The sequence below is a fragment of the Trichechus manatus genome, unplaced genomic scaffold, assembly GCF_000243295.1.
Source record: "Trichechus manatus latirostris isolate Lorelei unplaced genomic scaffold, TriManLat1.0 scaffold00025, whole genome shotgun sequence".
Taxonomy (NCBI): domain Eukaryota; kingdom Metazoa; phylum Chordata; class Mammalia; order Sirenia; family Trichechidae; genus Trichechus; species Trichechus manatus.
The window spans coordinates 18162099-18182293 of NW_004443961.1; the positions used below are offsets into that span (position 1 = coordinate 18162099).

General features: G+C 44.8%; 1 protein-coding gene across 1 annotated transcript in view; it reads right to left on the minus strand.

Annotated features, from left to right (window-relative positions):
• Nucleotides 1-4110: 4110 nt before the first annotated feature.
• SAXO1 (stabilizer of axonemal microtubules 1) overlaps nt 4111-20195 on the minus strand; it is a 98124-nt gene continuing 82039 nt past the window's right edge. Inside the window, exons 2-4 of the mRNA XM_004373549.1 lie at nt 19966-20145; nt 7907-8109; nt 4111-5114 (exon numbers count right to left, since the gene is read on the minus strand). Of these exons, the coding sequence (XP_004373606.1) occupies nt 4111-5114; nt 7907-8109; nt 19966-20145 (1387 nt within the window). The remainder of the gene's footprint in view (nt 5115-7906; nt 8110-19965; nt 20146-20195) is intronic.

The window sequence follows — 20195 nt, forward strand, 5'->3', positions numbered from 1 at the left end:
TCCCCACTTTTACATTCCCTTCCCCACATCCCCACTCTCTCACCACTGCCTGGCCAAAAAAGACACTGGGGGCTCATCTTTAAAGATATTTATTTTTGAGAAAATATGGGGAGTCCTTTAAGCTATTCCTGGTGCTATATTTATAATGAGGGGCAAGATGGAGAGCAGCTTTCTGATCACCACAATATGAGGGTAAGGTGTAGGGGCTCTTTACCCATGAAGACAGCCCCACTGCAAGGTGAACCAAGAGGTAAGTCCTGCCTGGGCCGCCCATCATGCTGACACAGGCAGAGAGAGCTACACCCAGCATGAGGCAAGTGGACACCATCACCCAGAGGCAGGACCTCACATACCCAACAGATGCCCCTGGTTACCATGCCCCAAAGCAGCAGACCACTTCAACCAGCAAGGGTTTCCATCCCAAAAAAGCCCGCTCTCTCCAGCCAATCAGCCTCCCTTGGAGGCCCTGCTTCCCTCCTATGGGACAGAAAGAGTTCGTTGTCAGCTGGCTTTAAAAGACCCTCCCCAGTTTCCATCCCCAGACCTTCATCCCCGAGATGTTAGTGGACTCTGCTGTAGCAGGTTCCCTGCATAGCCACAGAACCTTTTCACTTTGGGCGCTACCTTTGTTCTCTAATCATTTTTATTTTTTAATATTCCCCAAAAACTCAACAGCAACTAACAATAACAAGAAAGACCTCAAGAACCCCGGGCTATGGTAGGTGAATAAGTGTCTATTGCTTTCTCACAGTGAAAAATAGACAATATAAAATAAAACCATGTGCTAATTTTCAAGAGAAGACAGTGCAGTTAAACCTTTACATCTTCAGAATTTATCAAACAGGATCATATCAGATGTGTTCTTAGAGAGGTGGGTGTGTGTGCACGCACACGCATACATGTATTTTAATAGCAGTAGAATCTTTTTTCCAACAAACTCTTACTAATCGGACCAATACAGAGGAGCTTCTCTGTCAGAGCAGGAGAGGGGTCCAAAACCCCATCCACTCAGTTTCTCTCTTCCTATTCATAGCCCACATTATTTGTGGAACCAGATTTCCAGGGAGCAAGTGAGCAACCACTGACTCAGATCAACTAACAAGGGATTTTACTATATGAAAAAAAATGTTTTACTTTCTAAAATATGTAAAATAAAAAGCACAAGCAGTTATCCTTACCTGAACACTTGTAACAGTGATCAATCAAGTTGTAAGTAGATGCACTCAGTCAGAACTCGGCAATCATCATTGCTGTGATCATCCTCATCATGACCACCTATATTTATTGAGAGTTAACCGTGAGCCAGGGCTAAGTGATACACATACCTTATATCGTTCAACCCAATCAACAAAATCACGAGGCCTGTATTGCTATTATCCACATTTTGCATACTAATGAACTTGACCAAGACCTCATAGCTAGTAGGTGACAAGGTCCAAGACTCAGGCCCAGTCCTGCTGACTCTGAAGACCAAGCAGACTCTTAGCCACTGTGTTTTGCTAGTCCCTATAATAGCTACTAACATTCTTTATACACTTTTCTGTATTTTTTGCTTCAATTTACCACTTTCAGAATAATGATGTTTTAATCTGGGACCAAAAAAGGATGGATAGTAGGGAGATAGTTGGTTTCTTAAGTCCAGGAAAAGTGGGCAGGGCAGCAATGCCCTAAGGTGGCTTGTCCAGCCTGGGGTCACCATGGAGGTGAACAGCAGGTCTTCCCCTAAATGTCACAAAGGCAGGGCTCAGAGGTAACTTCATCCCAGGAGAGCTCAGCGCCTCAACCAGGTCCATTCATCCTTCATCAGCGTCCTCTTTTCCTACTGATAAGAAACATTAAAAAGCTTATTAGTCTTGAAATAACCAAACAGTCATATAACAATACTGAGAATGGAGAGAGAAAGAGCGAGTGTAAGAGAGCAAAAATCCTCATCTACCAAAACAGGAAGGCACAGACTATGTCTAAACTGATGAACCAAGAGACAGCAGTATATGCACATTATTTAGGAATGTAAAGAAAAATATTAACAGAAAAGACAAAATAATTTAAAGTGGTTCTTTCTGGGGAAGCAAATGACGGGGAAGGGCTGCCGCACTGGGGCACAAGGGATTTTGGTGCATTTTTGTAAGCATTCTAGCACTAGTCGGCTGTTAAAATCAGGTACCAATAGTTCTTTGATTTTTAAAAAATGCTGAAACAAAAATAATAGAACTCCTCCTCCTTACTGGTCTCATTTAGTTCTTAAGGGACTCCTGTAAGAAGTTCAGACAGGGAGACCGTGGTCTGCAGAGGCCTGAGGTCAGAGACCCAGCAGATGGGAGGTGCCTGGTGTCATGGGAAGAGCACTGGATCTGAAGTGAGAAGATCTGGGTTCCAATCTTGGCTCTGCTGCACAGAGCTGTGTGGCCTCAGGCAAGGTGCTAAACCTCTCTGAGGCACTCTACCCTATACAGGCAGGTACCCAGGACCCACATAATCAATAAGAGGAGGGTTAGATGATGCAGATCCCAACCCCCTGATGCAAAGGTTTTGGTGAGGATGCCAAGAAGTGGGACCTGGGAGGCCTGGGCCAGGTAGAAGAGAGCTGAGGAAAGACTGAGCCCTAGATAGGAGATGCACATTCCTCACCCAAGATCCAGTCCCTCAGCCAGACTTTCACTGAATTTCCTGACTCCATACTGTTCCCAAGTTCCCTATGAGACCATGGACTATGTTTCAGGGTGCTGTGGACTCAAAAGAGAAGCAAACATCCCAGGCATCAGTCTGCATCCCTCAGTGTGAGGTTCACTCAAACCATGAGCCCATCTGACCCGTGTGTGGGTCCTTCTTGAACAACTTCCTTCCTAGATCCTGCCTATTTAACAAAACAAAAATAAAAACTTCAAATTACTTGGCCTTAGAATCAAACTTGGTGAAACCTCAGGTCTAGGAAAAAAACCTACAGCTCCTTCTCCAGGGAAAAGGTCCCTAGGTGGCATAAACAGTTTGCCTTTGACTATTATCCTAAAGGTCAGTGGTTCAAATCTACCCAGCAGCATCATGCAAGAAAGGCCTGGCAATCTACTTCCACAAAAATCACAGAAACACTACTCTGTAACACATGGGGGTTCCCATGAGTTGGAATTGACTTGACGGCAACGGGTTTGGTTTTCTTCTCCAGGGCAGGGCCCAGTTTACCACCACATCAGGCTTTGTGACAGCCCTGGTCACAGATGTCATTTTAGGCCCAGCAGGACCAACTTTCCCAGAACCTACCCAGCATGAGGCAACTTCTTCCAGGATCTGAGCATTTAGAAGAGCCCATCGCTATCATTCATCGCGTAGGGACTGGCCACCAACTGCCTGGCTGCCGAGTCCCTTTGTTCCCCTCCTCTCCCTGGAATCAGAACCTGTACTGGGCTGGGGTAGGGAGAGGTCTTCCAGGTCATAAACCCCTGGGACTACCAGAAAATCTCTTCCTCTGTACCCCATATCGCCTATTATTAGAGATCCACACCCCACCAGCCAGCCCAACTGTTGCCAATACGTCCGGCAGTGAAGACGTAGAAAGATGCCTCATGTCACAGCCCTGGGCAGATAGGATCCAAAACAAGACTCCAGACTGGGCCCAAGGCACTCCTACCAGGGCTGGGAGCAGGGGGTCCTTGTCTGAAATCTACCCAAAGGTCCCAAAGAGCACAGACCGCTATCTATGGGATGAACACACAGACCTGTGGATTCAATTCCCCCAAAATAAATTTTATTCTTTGGCCCTTCGTATTTGGCAGGGGTTAATCATAATGTCAATTCACACCATGATCAAATTAATAAAATACATCTGGATTTGAGAAACCCTCACAGAAACCAGCTTTGATTCCTGTGAGCACAAGGTAAGGGACCCTAGGGGCGGGGAAGGAGGCAACAGAGGGGGGACTAAAGGGAGTTCATTGCCAGTGATCAAATGGGATTTTCCTTGACTCAAGAGATTCTCATTTTATTCAGATGTCCTGAGAATGGTGAAGAAAACTTTTTTCTTTCATTTTGGGGATTTCATTTTTTGTCCAAGGAATAACTCTCAATAGTCTGCTCTTTAAAGTACTGTGTAATTTCTAAATAACAATTTTTAAAAAATCAAGCTGACACTGCCATCTCCCTCTGGTTAGGGTTTTCCGAATCACCGACAGAAAGACGGCTGTTCCTCGGGGAGCCTGTGGGGGAAGTCGGCCTGTATATCCTGTGCCCAAAAGCATCCGTTTCCTCAAAGATGTAGCCAGGGGGCTCGGGGTATGAAGCCAGACACCTGGCCATTTCCTTGGGAGTAAAGCTGATGGCGTAGGTGGTCTGGCCCTCCACAGGGATATTTCCTCGGGGACCATCCCAGGGGGGCTTACAGCTTTTGGTACTGATGGGGGGGTGGGGCACGTAGTGGGCCCGCGTGGTGGTCAGGTAGTCCAAGGGCTGTGTGGGGAGGCTCAGCTGGGGAGGGGGCTTCACTGGCTCCGTGCGGGTGTGGGCCCACTGCTTGTAGTCGTCCTTCGTGGTGGTGGAACCCTCGAAGCGGCCCCCCTTCTTGATCTGGAGCACCGGCCGGCAGGACTGAGCTGGGCTACCTCGAGGGTATGTGTAATGGGCCCGCACTGTTGTCAGAAGGTCCATCTTCTCCTCAGGAGGGACATACGTGGCTGGAGCTTTGGATAACACCTGGGGCGTTGGCCACGCTTGGTAGTTATCTTTAAACTCAGTGGTATTGGAGAAAGGTTTATCTAACGCACAGGGCTTGGCTGGAGGTTTCAGGCTCTTGGCAGGCTCCCCCATCAGGCCCCGGAAGGACTCTTTGTGGGTGGTTTGGCTTTCAAACGGGACTTCACAGGGCCTGAACTTCTCAGCCTCGTGCACAAAGCGCTTCTCCACAGGGTGAGCCACGTAGCTCATCTTGTAGTTGGTCAGATCCTCCAAGGGGATGTTGCAGAGCTTGGGCACAGGCGGAGGCTTACAGCTCATGGTGTTCACGAGGCCCTTTACGTAGTAGTCATCCTGGTGCGTGGTTCTATTATCAAACTTGGTCGATGCTGGCCGGTAGTGGTGTGGTGGACGAAGTGGTTCTCGTCTTGGTTGGTTCCAGGGTAAATAATCAGCTGAAATTAAAGCAGAAGTGGTCATTCACAGTAATTCAAGTCATCCAACCTACATGTATTCCAAGGGGGCCCCAAAGCCACAAGGCAGTCTCTAATGAGATGTTGAGACAGTGGAAAAACAGAGTGGACCCCTGCCTCCACCTCAACGGAGGACTTGTGTTTCAACTTTACGGTACTTGTGAGTCTCGGCGCAGAAGAAACAAATGTACAGTTCTCATCAAGCCCCACAACACAGCCCACAGGGATTTAGAGGGTGCACAGCTGTGGGACCACCACCCGTCTGTCAAACTGTCATACTGCGGTGGCTTGAGTGTTGCTATGATGCCGGAAGCTATCAAAACCTCTGGGTATGCGCTCTGCTCAAGTCAACCTCCACTGGCAGTAAAGCTGCTAGTTTTCTACACCCTAGCCTGACCTGGCAGAAGTACCATACAGATGGAACTTGGAGGAAGTGGTAATGGAAGCAGCCCCAGGTTAAAACACCATAGACTCCCATTGTCCTTATCCAAAGTTCAGCAGTTTTTCTTGAATAAACACTTCTCAATCTTTTGTACGCCTTTGATTGATTTCCAAAGTCCTGAAGCAGGTTTTTTTTTCCCCCCCCTTTACTGTTTTGTCCAGTTTTATCATTGCTTTTCAGGGAGAGGATTTGCCAAGCTCTTTACTCCACCATTCCAGAAGTGCTGACATCCCCCCACTCCCCAGGCATACTCTTTAAGTTTATTTTAGGCCAATAATACTACCAACTATTTATTCAAAATTGGCTTCATTTTAATTGAAAATCTAATCTTTCTCTGAGAGCCATTAATGGTTCTATCAGCATCTTGAAAGCATTAGGGGGCCTTAGAGGGAACCATCTTGCTGAATATAAACCACATGTTTCCCCTCAGGCTTCAGGCCTCACTGAAATGGGGGCATCTACCTGTAGATGCCTACGCAGTGCCTCAAGGTGCTTGGGGGTGGGTAGGACAGGCTTTTCTGGTCCTCTTCTGTGATGGATGAAGTGTTAAGAAAACAAGTTCCTAAGCTGAAAGTTGCCCCATGTGATTTCTGATACCTAACAATACAGTTGAAACCACATTATCCAGCCTCCTAGCTTCCTCTCCCCAGCATTTATTAAAAAAAAAAAAAAAACCCTCCTTAGAACTCTGAAAACCTCAAAATTCCACATGACAAACTACACACACGCCTGAAAAGCCACCAGTAAAACCCTCCAGGGCCACGGTGTCTTGGGGGTATTTGGCAAAAAGCTCTTTAAAGGGGATTCCATTCAATAATGTGTCTTTGAAAAAAAAAAAAAAAACTTAGCTAAACGTAAAGCTGGGCATCAAGTAATTATACTCTCCATCTTTCCAATTGCACAGTGTTTTGAAAATATCACAAATTACAACCAAATGCTGCTGTAGCTGATTTTATTGGTGGTTTTCTGTACCCTAGTAAAGGTGCCGACCATAAGAGTAGAAAGGGAAAAGTCTGCATATTTTTTCTATGAAACCCATGTAAGTGAAGTATACAGACATAATATAGATGTTACCTACAGAAATAAACATTTTTAATGACCTTGGTCTTTGGTTTCTTTTTTTCCCTCTCTTTTGAAGGAGAATCAATGTATGACTGTAAAACATGAAGGTTGCTATGAAAATGCTTTCACAAGAGACAAATCACCTAAGAGATGATACACTGAAGATAAGGCAAGGGTGTGGCTGCTGAGACAGGCATGAGAGGATGAGACGTTGTGCAGGACTGACTCAAGGGCAGGGTAAGTGTCATAGGGAGGAACTTCTCCTGCTCCTAGCCATAACCCACAAGATAATAGGCTGGGTGAGGATTTGTGTATATCTACCGCCAAACTCTGCCACCTGGAACCCTTGTAAACAATGGCCCAGGACCATCCATTCATTTATTCCTTCACTTGACATACCTTATTGTGTCATTCTCTGTAGGAAATGCCGGGAATATAGAAGTCGGCATTCAAGACCCAGTTTTGGAAGCCATTCCATGATAGGGAAGTAATGGAACAAATAAACCACTTAAATAATAGAATATGATAGGTATTATTCCAAAAAACTATATGCTAGACACATAGGTTGCAAACTAAGTTAAAAGTCAGGATAATGGTTATACACTTGGGGGTATGGTGACTGGCAGGGCATAGTAATGTTGTATTTCTTCACCTGGGTGCTGTTTACATGTGTGTATTCACTCAAAATTCATTGGTCTGTATAATTTTGATTTGTACATTTTTATATAATACTTTGCTGTATGTATATGTCAATAATTGTTAAATGGATGAATGAAGCAGTCGATAGAACCTAACTTAGCCTGAGGTTAGATGTTACCCCGATGTGGGATTCAAATATAAGTTAAGGCAAAGAGCAGCAAACTTTTTCTATAATGGGCTAAATACTAAATCTTTAAGGTTTTGCAGGCCATATGGTCTCTGTTGCAACTACTCAACTTTGTCACTGCAATGCAAAAGCAGCCATAGGTAGTATATAAATGAGAATGCTGCGTTCCAATAAAACTTTATTTATGAACACTGACATTTGAATTTCATATAATTTTCATATGCCACAAACATTATTCTTATTTTGATTTTTTTTCTCCAACCATTAACAAATGTAAAGACCATTCTTATCTTCCCAGCTGTACAAAAGCAGGCTGCTCTGGGTTTGGCCTGTGGGAAGTAGTTTGCCGACCCCTGCACTAAGGGGATGTGCAAATAAAACACATTTCCTGGCCTCCATTCAGGCTCAGCCTCAGAGAGCAGGCCTCCTCCTTCCTTCCCTTACCTTTATACGTAGGCAGACACTCCATCCTATCACCACATGGATATTTGCTGTCCGGAGGCTTGATGGGGTCCACCCGACACACAGGGTAGGGGTTGTAATCTTGTTTATACGTCGTGAGCAAGTCCATGTTCTCTCCACTCGGGACAAACTGCCTGGGCTGGGGACCCTTCACCGGTAACACTTTGTGAAGCCCAAAATCTCTCCTGTACAGCAAATAAAGCACACGCCGTTGGGCCTTTGGCTGGGAATAAGGCTCATGTTTTCCACTCAACTCATTTTACAAATGTTTGCTGAGAAGTGATCTTCTACTTCACCCCCAAACTGCTCATCCTACTCTATTTCCCACTTCAAGAAAGACCACCATTGCCTTCTCACCCAAGTCAGACACCTGGACATCATCTTTGACCTCCCTCCCTGTACTGCCCAGAAAATCATTCACCAAGTGTAGCCCATTCCACCATAGCAGTTTCTCTCTTGTTTCAAACCCTTATCATTTCTCACTTGGATCATGGGATGACCCACCCCCTGGGCTTCCTGCTTCATTCTTGCCACTACTACTTCAATCCCCAAATCCCCATAGCATCATCAGAATGAAAATCAAATCCTTTCACTCCCCAGTTTAAAATCTTCCAGATACAGCTCGAAGTTTCTAGCATGGTTTACAAGCTTTCTGGGACCTGGCTCCTGCTTTATTCCCCAACCCACCCCGTACACACTGCCTTCCAACCACATCAGAGGACAGAAAAGGACCTCTCTTCTGGGCCTCCTCTATCTTCCTTCCCCCCAACACCTTCACTGTGAAGCTAACTTCTATTTTCAGGTACTACCACCTCCCTCACTGTGGTCCCAATAGCTTCTTCTGCTAATATTTACCTCTGCCTCTACTTGAGCTTACAGAAAACCAGGAAGGGAAAGTTGTGCAATAAACTGAGACACTGAACCTTTTGTTACTCTGCTATCCATCAGCAGCCCCATTAGTTCGGGGAATATGAAAATAATGGGATAGAAGAAGCATGCTGCTCTTCATTAAACAAGAAGCAGCCGCTTCCTTAAGCATCCCACAGTTATAAAAAGGCCAAGACACGAACTGCGACATCACCAGAAATCACCCTGGCGACATAAGGCTTGGGCCTGCACTGCCCACCAGCGCAGTCTCTACTTCCAACTTGTCAGCGTAAACTCTTTTAAGCAAACATTTCCCCCCAAAGGCTTCTGCTATACACAACTATTTTTGCCTGGAACCTACTTATCCAACTGGACAAGAGGAAGGTGGATTTTCCCTGATGGTGCTTGCCAGAACAGCCTCACCAAGGGAAGGGGAAAGTTTCCGGACAGGAAAACATTAGGCCCAAACACCAATAAAACCTACTTCCCGGCCAAAATCTGGAGAAGTGTTACTGAGCCATGCTTGACTAGCAAAGGTAACACACTCCACTGTAACCTGTCTTGCATGAATTATACACATGGTTGTCAATAAACCTAAACCAGGTCCTGAAAATGCTTGGTGGGATGGGAGGAGGGAGGAGGGAGCAGAAGAATGAGTCTCTCTAGGGCTCTAAGGAGGAAATGGGAGATGCTTCGGTTGAACTCCCAGTAACACCCTTTGGGTAGATTTAAAAATATATCTTGGTGGCAGTTGCAGGGACTTTAGCCTGGGCTCCATTCCCAGGTGGGCCCCACTGTTGGTAGACAGCAAGGGGAGGCGGAGTGACCAGAGGCATCCCATGGCTGGCTATGTATAAGTTGCGCACGTGGAAAGGACAGGCTAACAAGAACCCAAGAGTCAGTTCAACACTTCTGTGCTTCTTAGTGTACAAGTATGCTTGTACTTGTCTGTTCAAAACTAAACCAAATGCAGCAGAGAACTATGAGGGTAGGGCCCCAGGCGGCAGAGAGAAATGGAAATGCCTGGAAAACCACGTTTGAAAACTGGTTAACTGGAAAGGGTCTTTATGTCAGAAAGGTTGGTTCTGAGGAGAGTGCTCCAGAGACAAGCTGAGCTCTCCTCATCACTCCCGGAGGGGTACAGTGGGGTTTGGAGGCATCCTGAGACCATACATACCCACATATGCCTGTGTTCAGTGATAGCAACCCAAGGGTTCAGCCCTCTTCATTTCCAAGAAGGAATATAAATAAGGAACAAAGACAAATGCCCCAAGCTGCCCTACACAAGAGCAGCCAGGAGTGCTTGCCAGTCATGGGCCTTCCACACTCAGGGACCCGGCACACAAAGGCCATAATACTCTGTTCAGCTGTTACTCCTACGGAGGGGACCCATTTCCTCTCAAATATGCTGTAAGAAGCTCAAGGGCTGGCAGGCTCTCTGACAATCAAAGCATCCTTAAAGCCCTTATCTTCTGCTCAGATAAATGTCTACAACCAAACTCTCCAGTTCTTCGGAAGTGGGTCTCTCAAAGACAAACGCTGATGCAGCAAAAACCACGCTCTCCATGTTTAGGGAATGAAATTGTTAACTGGATCTCCTTCTCCACACAAAATTCAAGTTTCTTAGTAGAAGTGCATCTATAGTTGAGTTTACTAATCAGTTATAACTAAGGCAAACAATCCTTAAAAAAAAAGATCCGAAAACTGATTAAAGATGGGAGAGAAAATTAAACTTAAAATCTAAATTTAAAATTTATAGCCCCCCAAAAATTAAGAATATATTAAAAGTGAACTTAATGAGCATTTATGTTTCTTCATTATGTTTTTATGTTGAGAACATTGACTACAAACTATCATTAACCACAACATAACTGCACAACCCCAATCTCACACAATCCTACAGCCTTTAATTCTGTGTAAAAGAAAAGTCTTTATTGTATTCTTCCCATAAAATGCTCAAATTTAGTAGCTTTTTTTTTTTTTTAAGAACACTGGATCTCCTCTCTCTTCCTGCAGTACTTTTCCCAGTCCCTGTGCCCACTGTGACTATGAACCAAAGGGGGGGAAAAAATTGGTCAAAGATGTAGGTTTCCTTTCAGAGTAGGTAAGTAGCTATAAAAGTTACGTAAGTATGGAAGGCCAAGAGTGAAACTCAGAGTTAAGTAAAGGTTGAAGTGGCCCTGCTGGGGAAGTCATAACAACTTGACTTCAAATCACTTGGCAAAGCTAAAGAAAGGTGCTAGACAAGAGTCTGACAGAAGGAAGAAGGAAATAAGGATAACTAAACCAGGGTCATGACCCTGGAAGTCACAAATGGAGATTTTTCACAGTGATAACAAGGCCAAGCAATACTTTTGTAACCTATTTTTTAATGTTTATCTGTGCAAATTTAAGAATTTGCTAGTATTTTTAAGTAATTAATCATATTAAAATGGAACCAATCTTATTTTTTTCTTTTCTTTTTTTTTTATTATAAAATGGAATCAATTTTAAAGAGTCCTTCGTCCTCTTGTCCAAAGCAAATCTCTTCACCCCTGTTCTGAGTCGTATCCCCTCACTCTTTCTTGGGAACCTCATCTATCAACCATCACCTATCTGTATTTTAACTTCTTCTTCCTTACTGGCTCCTTTCTCTCAGTATGAGCATGCTGCAGTCTCTCCCATCTTTAAAGGAAAAAAACAAAGCAAGACACAACCCTCACTGGACTCCCTTCCCATTTCTCTCCCGCCCCTTCTCTCTTCTAAAAAGGGTTGTCTACAGATGCGGACTCTACTTCCTCACCTCCCACTCATGATCCACCCGCCATAATCTGATTCTATTCACTCCCTGCTATCAGTAAGGCCACCAAGTACCACCATATTTCCAAATCCAATCACAGTTTCCCAGTCCTTACCTTACTGCACCCTCTGAATAGAATCCATCTTCTCAATCTTTTCTTAATATTCTCTCCCTGGAATTCTGCAATACTGCTCCTCATGATTTGTCCTCCTCCTCAATCTCCTCTATAGGGTTTTCCCTTTGTCAATGGATTTGATTTGTTTCATTTCCAAATATAATTCTAACATTCCCCAGGGTTAAAAGGCATCCTTCCAAGGAAACCATAGAAAACCATTTTGTCACCCCAAGAAATGTGGGGGGCTCATCCCAGCACACGGAAAAAGATACCACAGGGTTTGAATCACAGGGTTTGCCCATGATTCTGATAGGACACATTGAGCCTTCCTTATCCTCACTACAACAGATGGGATTCCAAGTACATGTCCTCCGGGATTCAAGTTTCACAGAACCTATCTTCTCCCTCTACTCTCTCTATTCCTGAATCCCAATAAAAACCACTACATGAAAGTACTAAAGAGCAACTGAAATAGGCAGATTCTGGAGGAAAGCCAATTGGTAGAGGAAAGGAGTGGCACTAAGAGAGTGTGTCTGTGTAAGTCTCCTTTTTTTCACCATTTCCAGTGTGAAGGCAGGCCCCAATCTGTGCCATGCAGGAAGCTAACACACAAATACAAAACCTTCCATCTTTCTTGACTAAAGAACAAGAGGACCATGCTTAAGGCAACCACAGGTGCTGGAAAATGAAAAGGACATTCCAGAAAAGAGAGACTACAGCCTTCAGTATAGATTATGCTTAAACATAAAGAAAATGAAAATCCTTACAACCAGACCAATAAACAACATCATGATAAATGGTGAAGAGATTGGAGTTGTCAAGGATTTCACTCTTCTTGGATCAATAATCAATGCCCATGGAAGCAGCAGTCAAGAAATTAAACAATGGATTGCACTGAGAACATATGCTGCAGAAGACTTCTTTAAAGTGATAAAAAGCAAAGATGTCACTTTGATGACTAAGGTCTGCCTGACCCAAGTCATGGTATTTTCAATCGCCTCACAAGTGTGTGAAAGCTGGACAATGAATAACAAAGAACAAAGAAGAATTTACGTGTTTGAAGTGTGGTGTTGGTAAAGAATGTTGACTATACCATAGACTGCCGGAAGAAAGAACAAATCTGTCTTGGAGGAAGTACAGCCAGAATGCTCCTTAGAAGTGAAGATGATGAGACTTTGTCTTGCTTACTTTGGACACGTCATCAGGAGAGACCAATAGCTGGGGAAGGACATCATGCTTGGTAGAGGGTCAGTGAAAAAGAGAAAGACCCTCAAGGAGATGGACTGACAGAGTGTCTGCAACAACTGGCTCAAACACAGCATCAATTGCAAGGATGGTACAGGATCAGGCACCATTTTGTTCTGTTACTTATAAGGTCAAAGTGGTTAGAGCACTTGGCTGCTCACTGAAAGGTCAGCGGTTTGAACCCACCAGTCGCTCCAAGGGAGAAACATGTGGCAGTCTGCTTCCATAAAGATTTACAGCCTTAGAAACCCTATGGGGCAGTTCTACTCCGTCCTATAGAGTCGCCATGAGTAGGAATCAACTCAATGGCGGTGGGTTTGGTATGAGCCAGAGTTGACTCAATGGCACCTAACAACAACGTACTTGGCTATCTAAATTTCTCTGAAATTTTCTAGGCAAGTCTGGTGCTGAGACCTTCTTCTTCATGTCTCCATCAGTTCTCAGGTCTAGTCTAGGGAGGGAAGAGTAAGTCTATCCCCAGCAGCATAGTTCTGAGTCGGAGAGTCAGGTATGTATTTCAACAGAAAATGTATAAAATTCAACTGGCATACTCAAGCCTGCTACCAATTTTCTTGCTTCTTTTATGGCTTCTGGAGAGGATACTGTTATGGATTGAATCGTGTGCCCCCAAAATGTGTGTTGGGATCGTAACTCCCATACCTGCAGATGTAATCCTGTTTTAGAAATAGGGTTTTCTTTGTTATGTTAATGAGGCCATACCAGTATAGGATGTGTCCTAAACCTAATCACTTCTGAGTTATAAAAGGAGCAAATTAAGACACAGAGACCAGCACATACTGGGGAAGACAGATGCCATGTGAGGATCTCCAAGGAACCAAGGAACACCTGGACTACCAACAAAGAAGGTATCCACATAGCTGAGACCCTGATTTGGACTTTTAGCCTCCAAAACTGTGAGAAAATAAATTTCTGTTCTTTAAAGGCACCCACTTGTGGCATTTCTGTTACAGCAGCACTAGGAGAACTAAAACAGATACCAAATACCTGTCCTCTTTTAGCTCTTCCATTTCTCACTGTTATTGGTTGAATCGTGTCCCCAAAAAATATAGGTTGTAATTCCTAACCCCTTTGACACAGTGGCTGCAACAATGGGCTCAAGCATAAAAATAATTGTGAGGATTGCGCAGGACTGGGCAGTGTTTCGTTCTGTTGTACATAGGGTTGCTATGAGTCTGAACCAACTCAATGGCACCTAACAACAACAACATACTTGTGGATGTAATCCCATTTGGGAATAGGGTTTTCTTTATTATGTTAATGAGACCATATCAGTATAGGGTGTGTTTTAAGCCAATCACCTTTGAGATATAAACCAAGTGGATTAGGCAGAAAGAAGCAAGCACAGATGGGAAAGACAGATGCCACACTACATGAAGATCACCAAGGAACAAAGAGTTTTCCCCCGGAGCCCAGAGAGAAAGCCCTCCTCTAGGGCCAGAGCCCTGAATTCAGACTTCCAGTGCAATGCGATGGATCGCTTTTGTGTGGCCTTTCCAGCCATGGTCTTGTAACTCTCAACCAAGTGATTGGGCGGGACTGTGTGACAGGGTAATTGTGGTCCACCAAAGGGATTGGTTAGTTTTACCATCCTGATGGGCTTGAAATAAGCCACCCCAGAGGCAGGAGAGAGAGGATCCTCCCACCACCAAGGAAGAACAGCCAGAAGCAGAGAGCGAGTTCTTTGGACAAGGGATCCCTTCACTGAGAAGCTCCTGGACCCAGGAGACAGAGACTGTAACACTGCAGACAGTGAGAAGCAGTGACAAAGAAACAGCAACAGGAGGGACTGGCACGGAAGATCGATGGCATAGTGGGCTTCCCAGCCTGTGGAGCAAGAAAGCTGAGTGTCTTTGGACAGAGGCCGAGGGCCAGGGAGAGGCATGCCTGTGAGCAAGGCTGGGAAGAGGCTGTCCTGATGGTATCCTGAGCATTCCTGATCCTGAACTGTAACCTATTACTTCCCTAATAACCCTTGTAACTGTGGCCATTGCAATAAACTACCGAACCCAATAGAGAAGTAGAGAGCGCCATGGGAGGGACGGTTGGTATCAGAACTGGTAAAGATGGTGGGAAGAGGAGGAACGTCTGACCTCTGCCTCATGGGAATCAGCCTTGGCTGTTGATCTTGATTCTCCTTCCCCCTCGTGAACAGGGAGGAGGTCAGACTCTGTCCCATGCCATTTTTTACATCTAGTCTCCTAAACTGTGAGAAAATAAATTTCTGTTTGTTAAAGCCATCCACTTGTGGTATTTCTGTTATAGCAGCACTAGATAACTAAGATACTCATTTTGCTCAGTTTACCAAGGAGCCATGTCAATCAATGAAGAAAACTGTGCTACCAACTCCCTGCCCTCTGCCTCCAGCCAGATCCATTAAGTCTGAACCTGATTCCATCTTCCTCCCTGCACCTCCATCCCACCCTACCCATGGTCTTACTCCCTTTAGGATAAAAATATAACACCATCTTGAAGACTCACCTCTTTCTTCTGAGGTGATTTGTTTTGCGCATCTTTAGGGAGCTGGCTTAGCTAACAGAAATACTGTCCCCAAACTAGGCCCAAGTGTTTTACATGGTGACACGCCTAAAAGGAAATGAGGCTTGAACTACAAACTTCTTTTTCATAAATTAAACTAAGGTCTATCTGAACTCAAGGCAGATTCTATCCGAGAGAATTACTAAGGGATGAAAGAAATAGTTTCACACCAAGAAGGGCTGGAAATCATGAGCATTCCCTTCATGGCACCTGCTGTAAATCCCTAAGATTTACAGTAAGAGATGCATGCAGCTGTAATCGTGCCTCGTGCTGGGATGATAACCTTTCCAGAAACCAGGTGTTTTTTGTGTCTGGGCTTAATCACTAAACCCAACCAAGACGTGGGCCACATGACTTTTTCATTCGGCAGGTGGCAGTCCCGTATCCAACCCCAGAAACTAAGCAGGGACGGCCATTGGACAGGGGAGTGGGTAAGATGTTCTGGTAACAGGTTCTCAGGGCCAGAGGGGTGACCCTGCAGACACAGGGCTGACGCACCCTTTTCCCCAGCTACCCCTCGTGGGGCACCAGACATGTAGGGCATAATTTTTGTTCTTGGTCTTTGAAAAGTTAGTGCCCAGCATGGCTGGCACAGAGTTGAGAAACAGTGACAGTAAGTTACAGGGGAGAAAAGAGATGCCCTCTGCCCCTTTGTTCTTTTTCTGGGGTAGGAAATAAAGGAGTTAAGAGAGAACCATTTCTGCTTTTTTTCTCCCCACAGGCAACCTGGTCCTGCCACTTTTTCTTTTAAAAGTCCTTACGATTGTTAACAGAAGAGCCCTGGTGCCTCAGTGGCTAAGCACTCAGCCGCTAACCAAAAGGTCAGCAGTTCAAACCCACCAGCTACTCCTCAAGAGAAAGACGGGGCAGTCTGCTTCCTTAAAGATTTACAGCCTTGGAAACCCTATGGAGCAGTTCTTCTCTGCCCTATAGGGTCACTGAGTTGGAATCGACTCAACAGCAGTGGGTATGATCATTAACAGCTTGTTTTGGAAATTCCTTCAGTATCTGCATTCCTCCACTTTGACCACATCTTGATGTGAATGATATTTATTGTTACTCTGGCTCTGGTGGGGCAGAGAGGCCTTCTGGGTGATATGTTTATTGTTGTAAGTGACACAAGGAGAGGATAATTTAGGACAGGTCAGAGGGTAAGTTTTTATTTTGCAAAGAGCCAGCAGGAGGAGGAAAGGGGTGTGGAGCTCCATCTGGGAGGCCTCAGAGCTAGGTGATGGGCAGGACTCCTGCCAGAGAGAGGGTTTGTGCTCATTCTCCTAAGCTTGTGGGCAACAAAGAAAGAGAACTGCCCAACATCCAAGCCTCAAAGCAACCTTTTCTATATTTCCAAGACAGAAAATTTGTCCCTAATAGAGCAATATCTGAAGCTGTATTGTGCTTTATATTCCACAAAGAGCTCTTGATTTCCTGTGAACTGGGTATAAAGAGATGAGAAGACCAGCTCCTAGAGGCTGAAGATGAAGGATGAAAGCCACTCCTCACCATTACATCTATCCTTTTCTACCAATCACATATCTATTATGCAGGTGCCTGGGACTCTTCGTTGGTGCTGGCCATGGTTTCTCAAAAGGAAAAGCAAATGCTCAGGAATGTCCACATCTCTTGTGGTCTTTAAAACCAGTTGCTATCAAGTTGATTCCAACTCATGGGAACCCCATGAGTGGCAGAGTAGAACTGTGCTCCATATGGTTTTCAATAGCTAATTCTTTAGAGGTAGATTGCCAGGCCTTTCTTCTGAGGTGCCTCTGGGTGGACCTGAACCACCAACCTTTCAGTTAGCATCTGAGTGTGTTAACTTTTTGCACCACTCAGGGTCTCCATTGTGATCTTTACACATATAGAAATTAAGGATGTTGTTTTTTGAACAAAACAAAGCCCCACCTATAAGATTCATATTGTTTAAAAAGTCATGGGTTGAAAGCACAGTTGCATAACTTATGATTTTTAATGGATCATAATCCAGAAATATTGCACTTAAATCATTTAAGATAACTGATTCAAATCCAGCATCAGACAAGGGCCCTCACTCCTCCCATTCTCAAGCTGCTCCTGCCCAGTGGCTCCCACCAAACTCAGGAATCCTTTGGCTTCATTCCCCACCTGGTGGGTCCTCCACGCATAACTCTAGCATGGATTTCCTGTGGCTCTGTGGGTTCATGCCTCCAACCCATAACTTCAACAGAGAAACTGCCCTGGAGAGGATCATCTACAAGTCAAGGAGCCAAGGAACACCTAGAGGAGAAACTGATGTAGAATGAACTATGGCTGTTCTGCTTCACCTGAGCCACTGGGACCTTTAATAGAAAATTACAAAATTATGAGGCAAAGGGGGAGCAACAGGAAGAAAAGCCACCATGTCCTGGGCACCTGTAATGTGCAAGTCCTGTGTTGGAACAATTTACATACATGATCTCATCCCCTCCTCACTGCAATCCTGCCCTTTAGGGATGTGGAATGACAAAGCAGAGAACACAGCAACCTTTCAGGTCTCACCTGGGGACAAACCTACACACTCTGAGATCCTACCCAACTGTACTCAGAGATGTTTCAACTCTACTGGGTCACAAGTCACAGGTAACCTGGAGGTGACTAACCAAGTTGCCAACAGTAGAGTCTTCCAGGGTCTTGCAACATGTAGAGCAAGCCTGAGGTTGTTCATTTTTCCCACCCTCTTAATACAGACACCTCTGCAACCCTAACACACTGATCCAGGTAGAGCTAAAGAACCGCAGTTTGGAAGTCAAGAGTAATTCAAAAGGAAATCTACTCTTTGTTCATATTTCTTGAAGAACATTCAACAAGCTGCTATCAAGTTGATTCTGACTCATGCCGACCCCATGTGCGTCAGAACAGATCTCTGCTTCATAGGGTTTTTACTGGTTTTCGGAAGTAGTTGCCAAGACTTTCTTTCAAGGTACCTCTGGGTGGACTCAAATCTCCAACCTTTTGGTTAGCAGCTTAGTGTATGAACTGTTTACAATATCCAGAGACTCCATGAAGAACATTCAAACCCAAAAAAGCCACTGCCATGGAGTCAAGTCCGACTCATAGCTACCCCATAGGACAGAACAGAACTGCCCCACAGGGTTTCCAAGGAGCCACTGGTGAGTTTGAACCGCTGACCTTTTGGGTATCAGCCACTCTTAACCACTGCACCACCAGGGCTCCAAAGAATATTCAAGAGGACCTCAATTCAAAAGCAATCGACAGCATTATTTCTCAAAAGCCCATTCTTCCTCTATTCACAAGTTCTTTTTTCTTCCCTGGAGCCTCTCCTGGGCCAAAGCCCCAAACTCTTTTCTCAGTAGCAGGCATTCCCCTCCCCTCCTCCACCCTGTCTTTTCATCTCTTTATTACTTTACTTAACCTCCAATCCTATAATATGTAGGTCATTTTAGTTGTTCCATGCCCAACAAGCAAGAATCCTTTCTCTTTAAGAGGGAGTTGGGAAAAATTGAGCAGGCAGATAAAAGCAAGATTTCCTTTCAGCAATAGAGTACATTAACATTAAGGCATTAATACTGGATTATTGATACTGTACATGTAATGGATGTATCCCCCAAAATATGTGTCAACTTGACTAGGCATGATTCCCCGTATTGTGTGGTTATCCTCCATTTTGTGATCTGATGTAATTACCCTCCATTTTGTGATATGTTATAAATCTTAGCCTCTATGCCTGTGGTTATGGTCCCATTTGGGAGTGAGTTGTCCATTATGTTAATGAGGCAGGCTTAGGATGGGATGTATCCTGAGTCACACCATTACTTAAGTTACACCTTTTATCTTACAAGAGATAAAAGGAGACAGAAGCAAGCAGAGATAGGGACCTCAATATCACCAAGAGAAGAGATGGGAGTGGAGTGCATCCTTTGGACCCAGGGTCCCTATATTAAGAACCTCCTAGAACCAGGAGACACAGACAGAGAGCTGTAACACCAGAGACAGCACCAAGATGGTAAGAAGCAGCAGCAGAACCAGGAGACTGGCGTGAGAGCCGACCAAGGGAGTGAGAGAGAGCTGAGCACCTTCAGGCTGAGGCTTCCTGGCAGAGCGGGGTGCCTCTGGGCACTTAAAGTGGAGTTAAGATCTTTGTAACACTTGCCCGAGCAGGGCAAAGGCTGGGACAAGGGGATGAGGGCCAAAGAGAGGCCTGCCTCTGGGCGTGGCTGAGAAGAGGCTGTCCTGATCTACATGGACCTTCCTCCACAGCCAATACGAAGACAGAAAGCTTTCCCCAGGAGCTGGCACTCTGAATTTGGACTTCTAGCCTCCTAAACTGTGAGAAAATAAATTTGTTTGTTCAAGCCATCCACCTGTGGTATTTCTGTTATAGCAGCACTAAATAGCTAAGTGCATTAATACATTAATAATCTATATTATTACATTAGTATTATACATCCATACTGTACATTGCTGCTTTACACTGTACATTCATACATTAATACTATCTGTCCTCACCTCGATGTGGTCAGGCCTTCCATTGGTATGGACCCTTTCTTGTACTCGAGCTTGGGCTTGAAAGACTCTCTGGGCAGGTAAGAATGATAAACAGGGTAGTTCTCGGTGTACTCAGAGAGAAGACATGGTTTCTCTGTTTTATCATAAATCTTGGTAGGGAGATGTGGACAGTGATGTCGCCTATAAAAGACACAGGGAGTTAGGTTGGTTACTTTCTTGGGAGTACGATA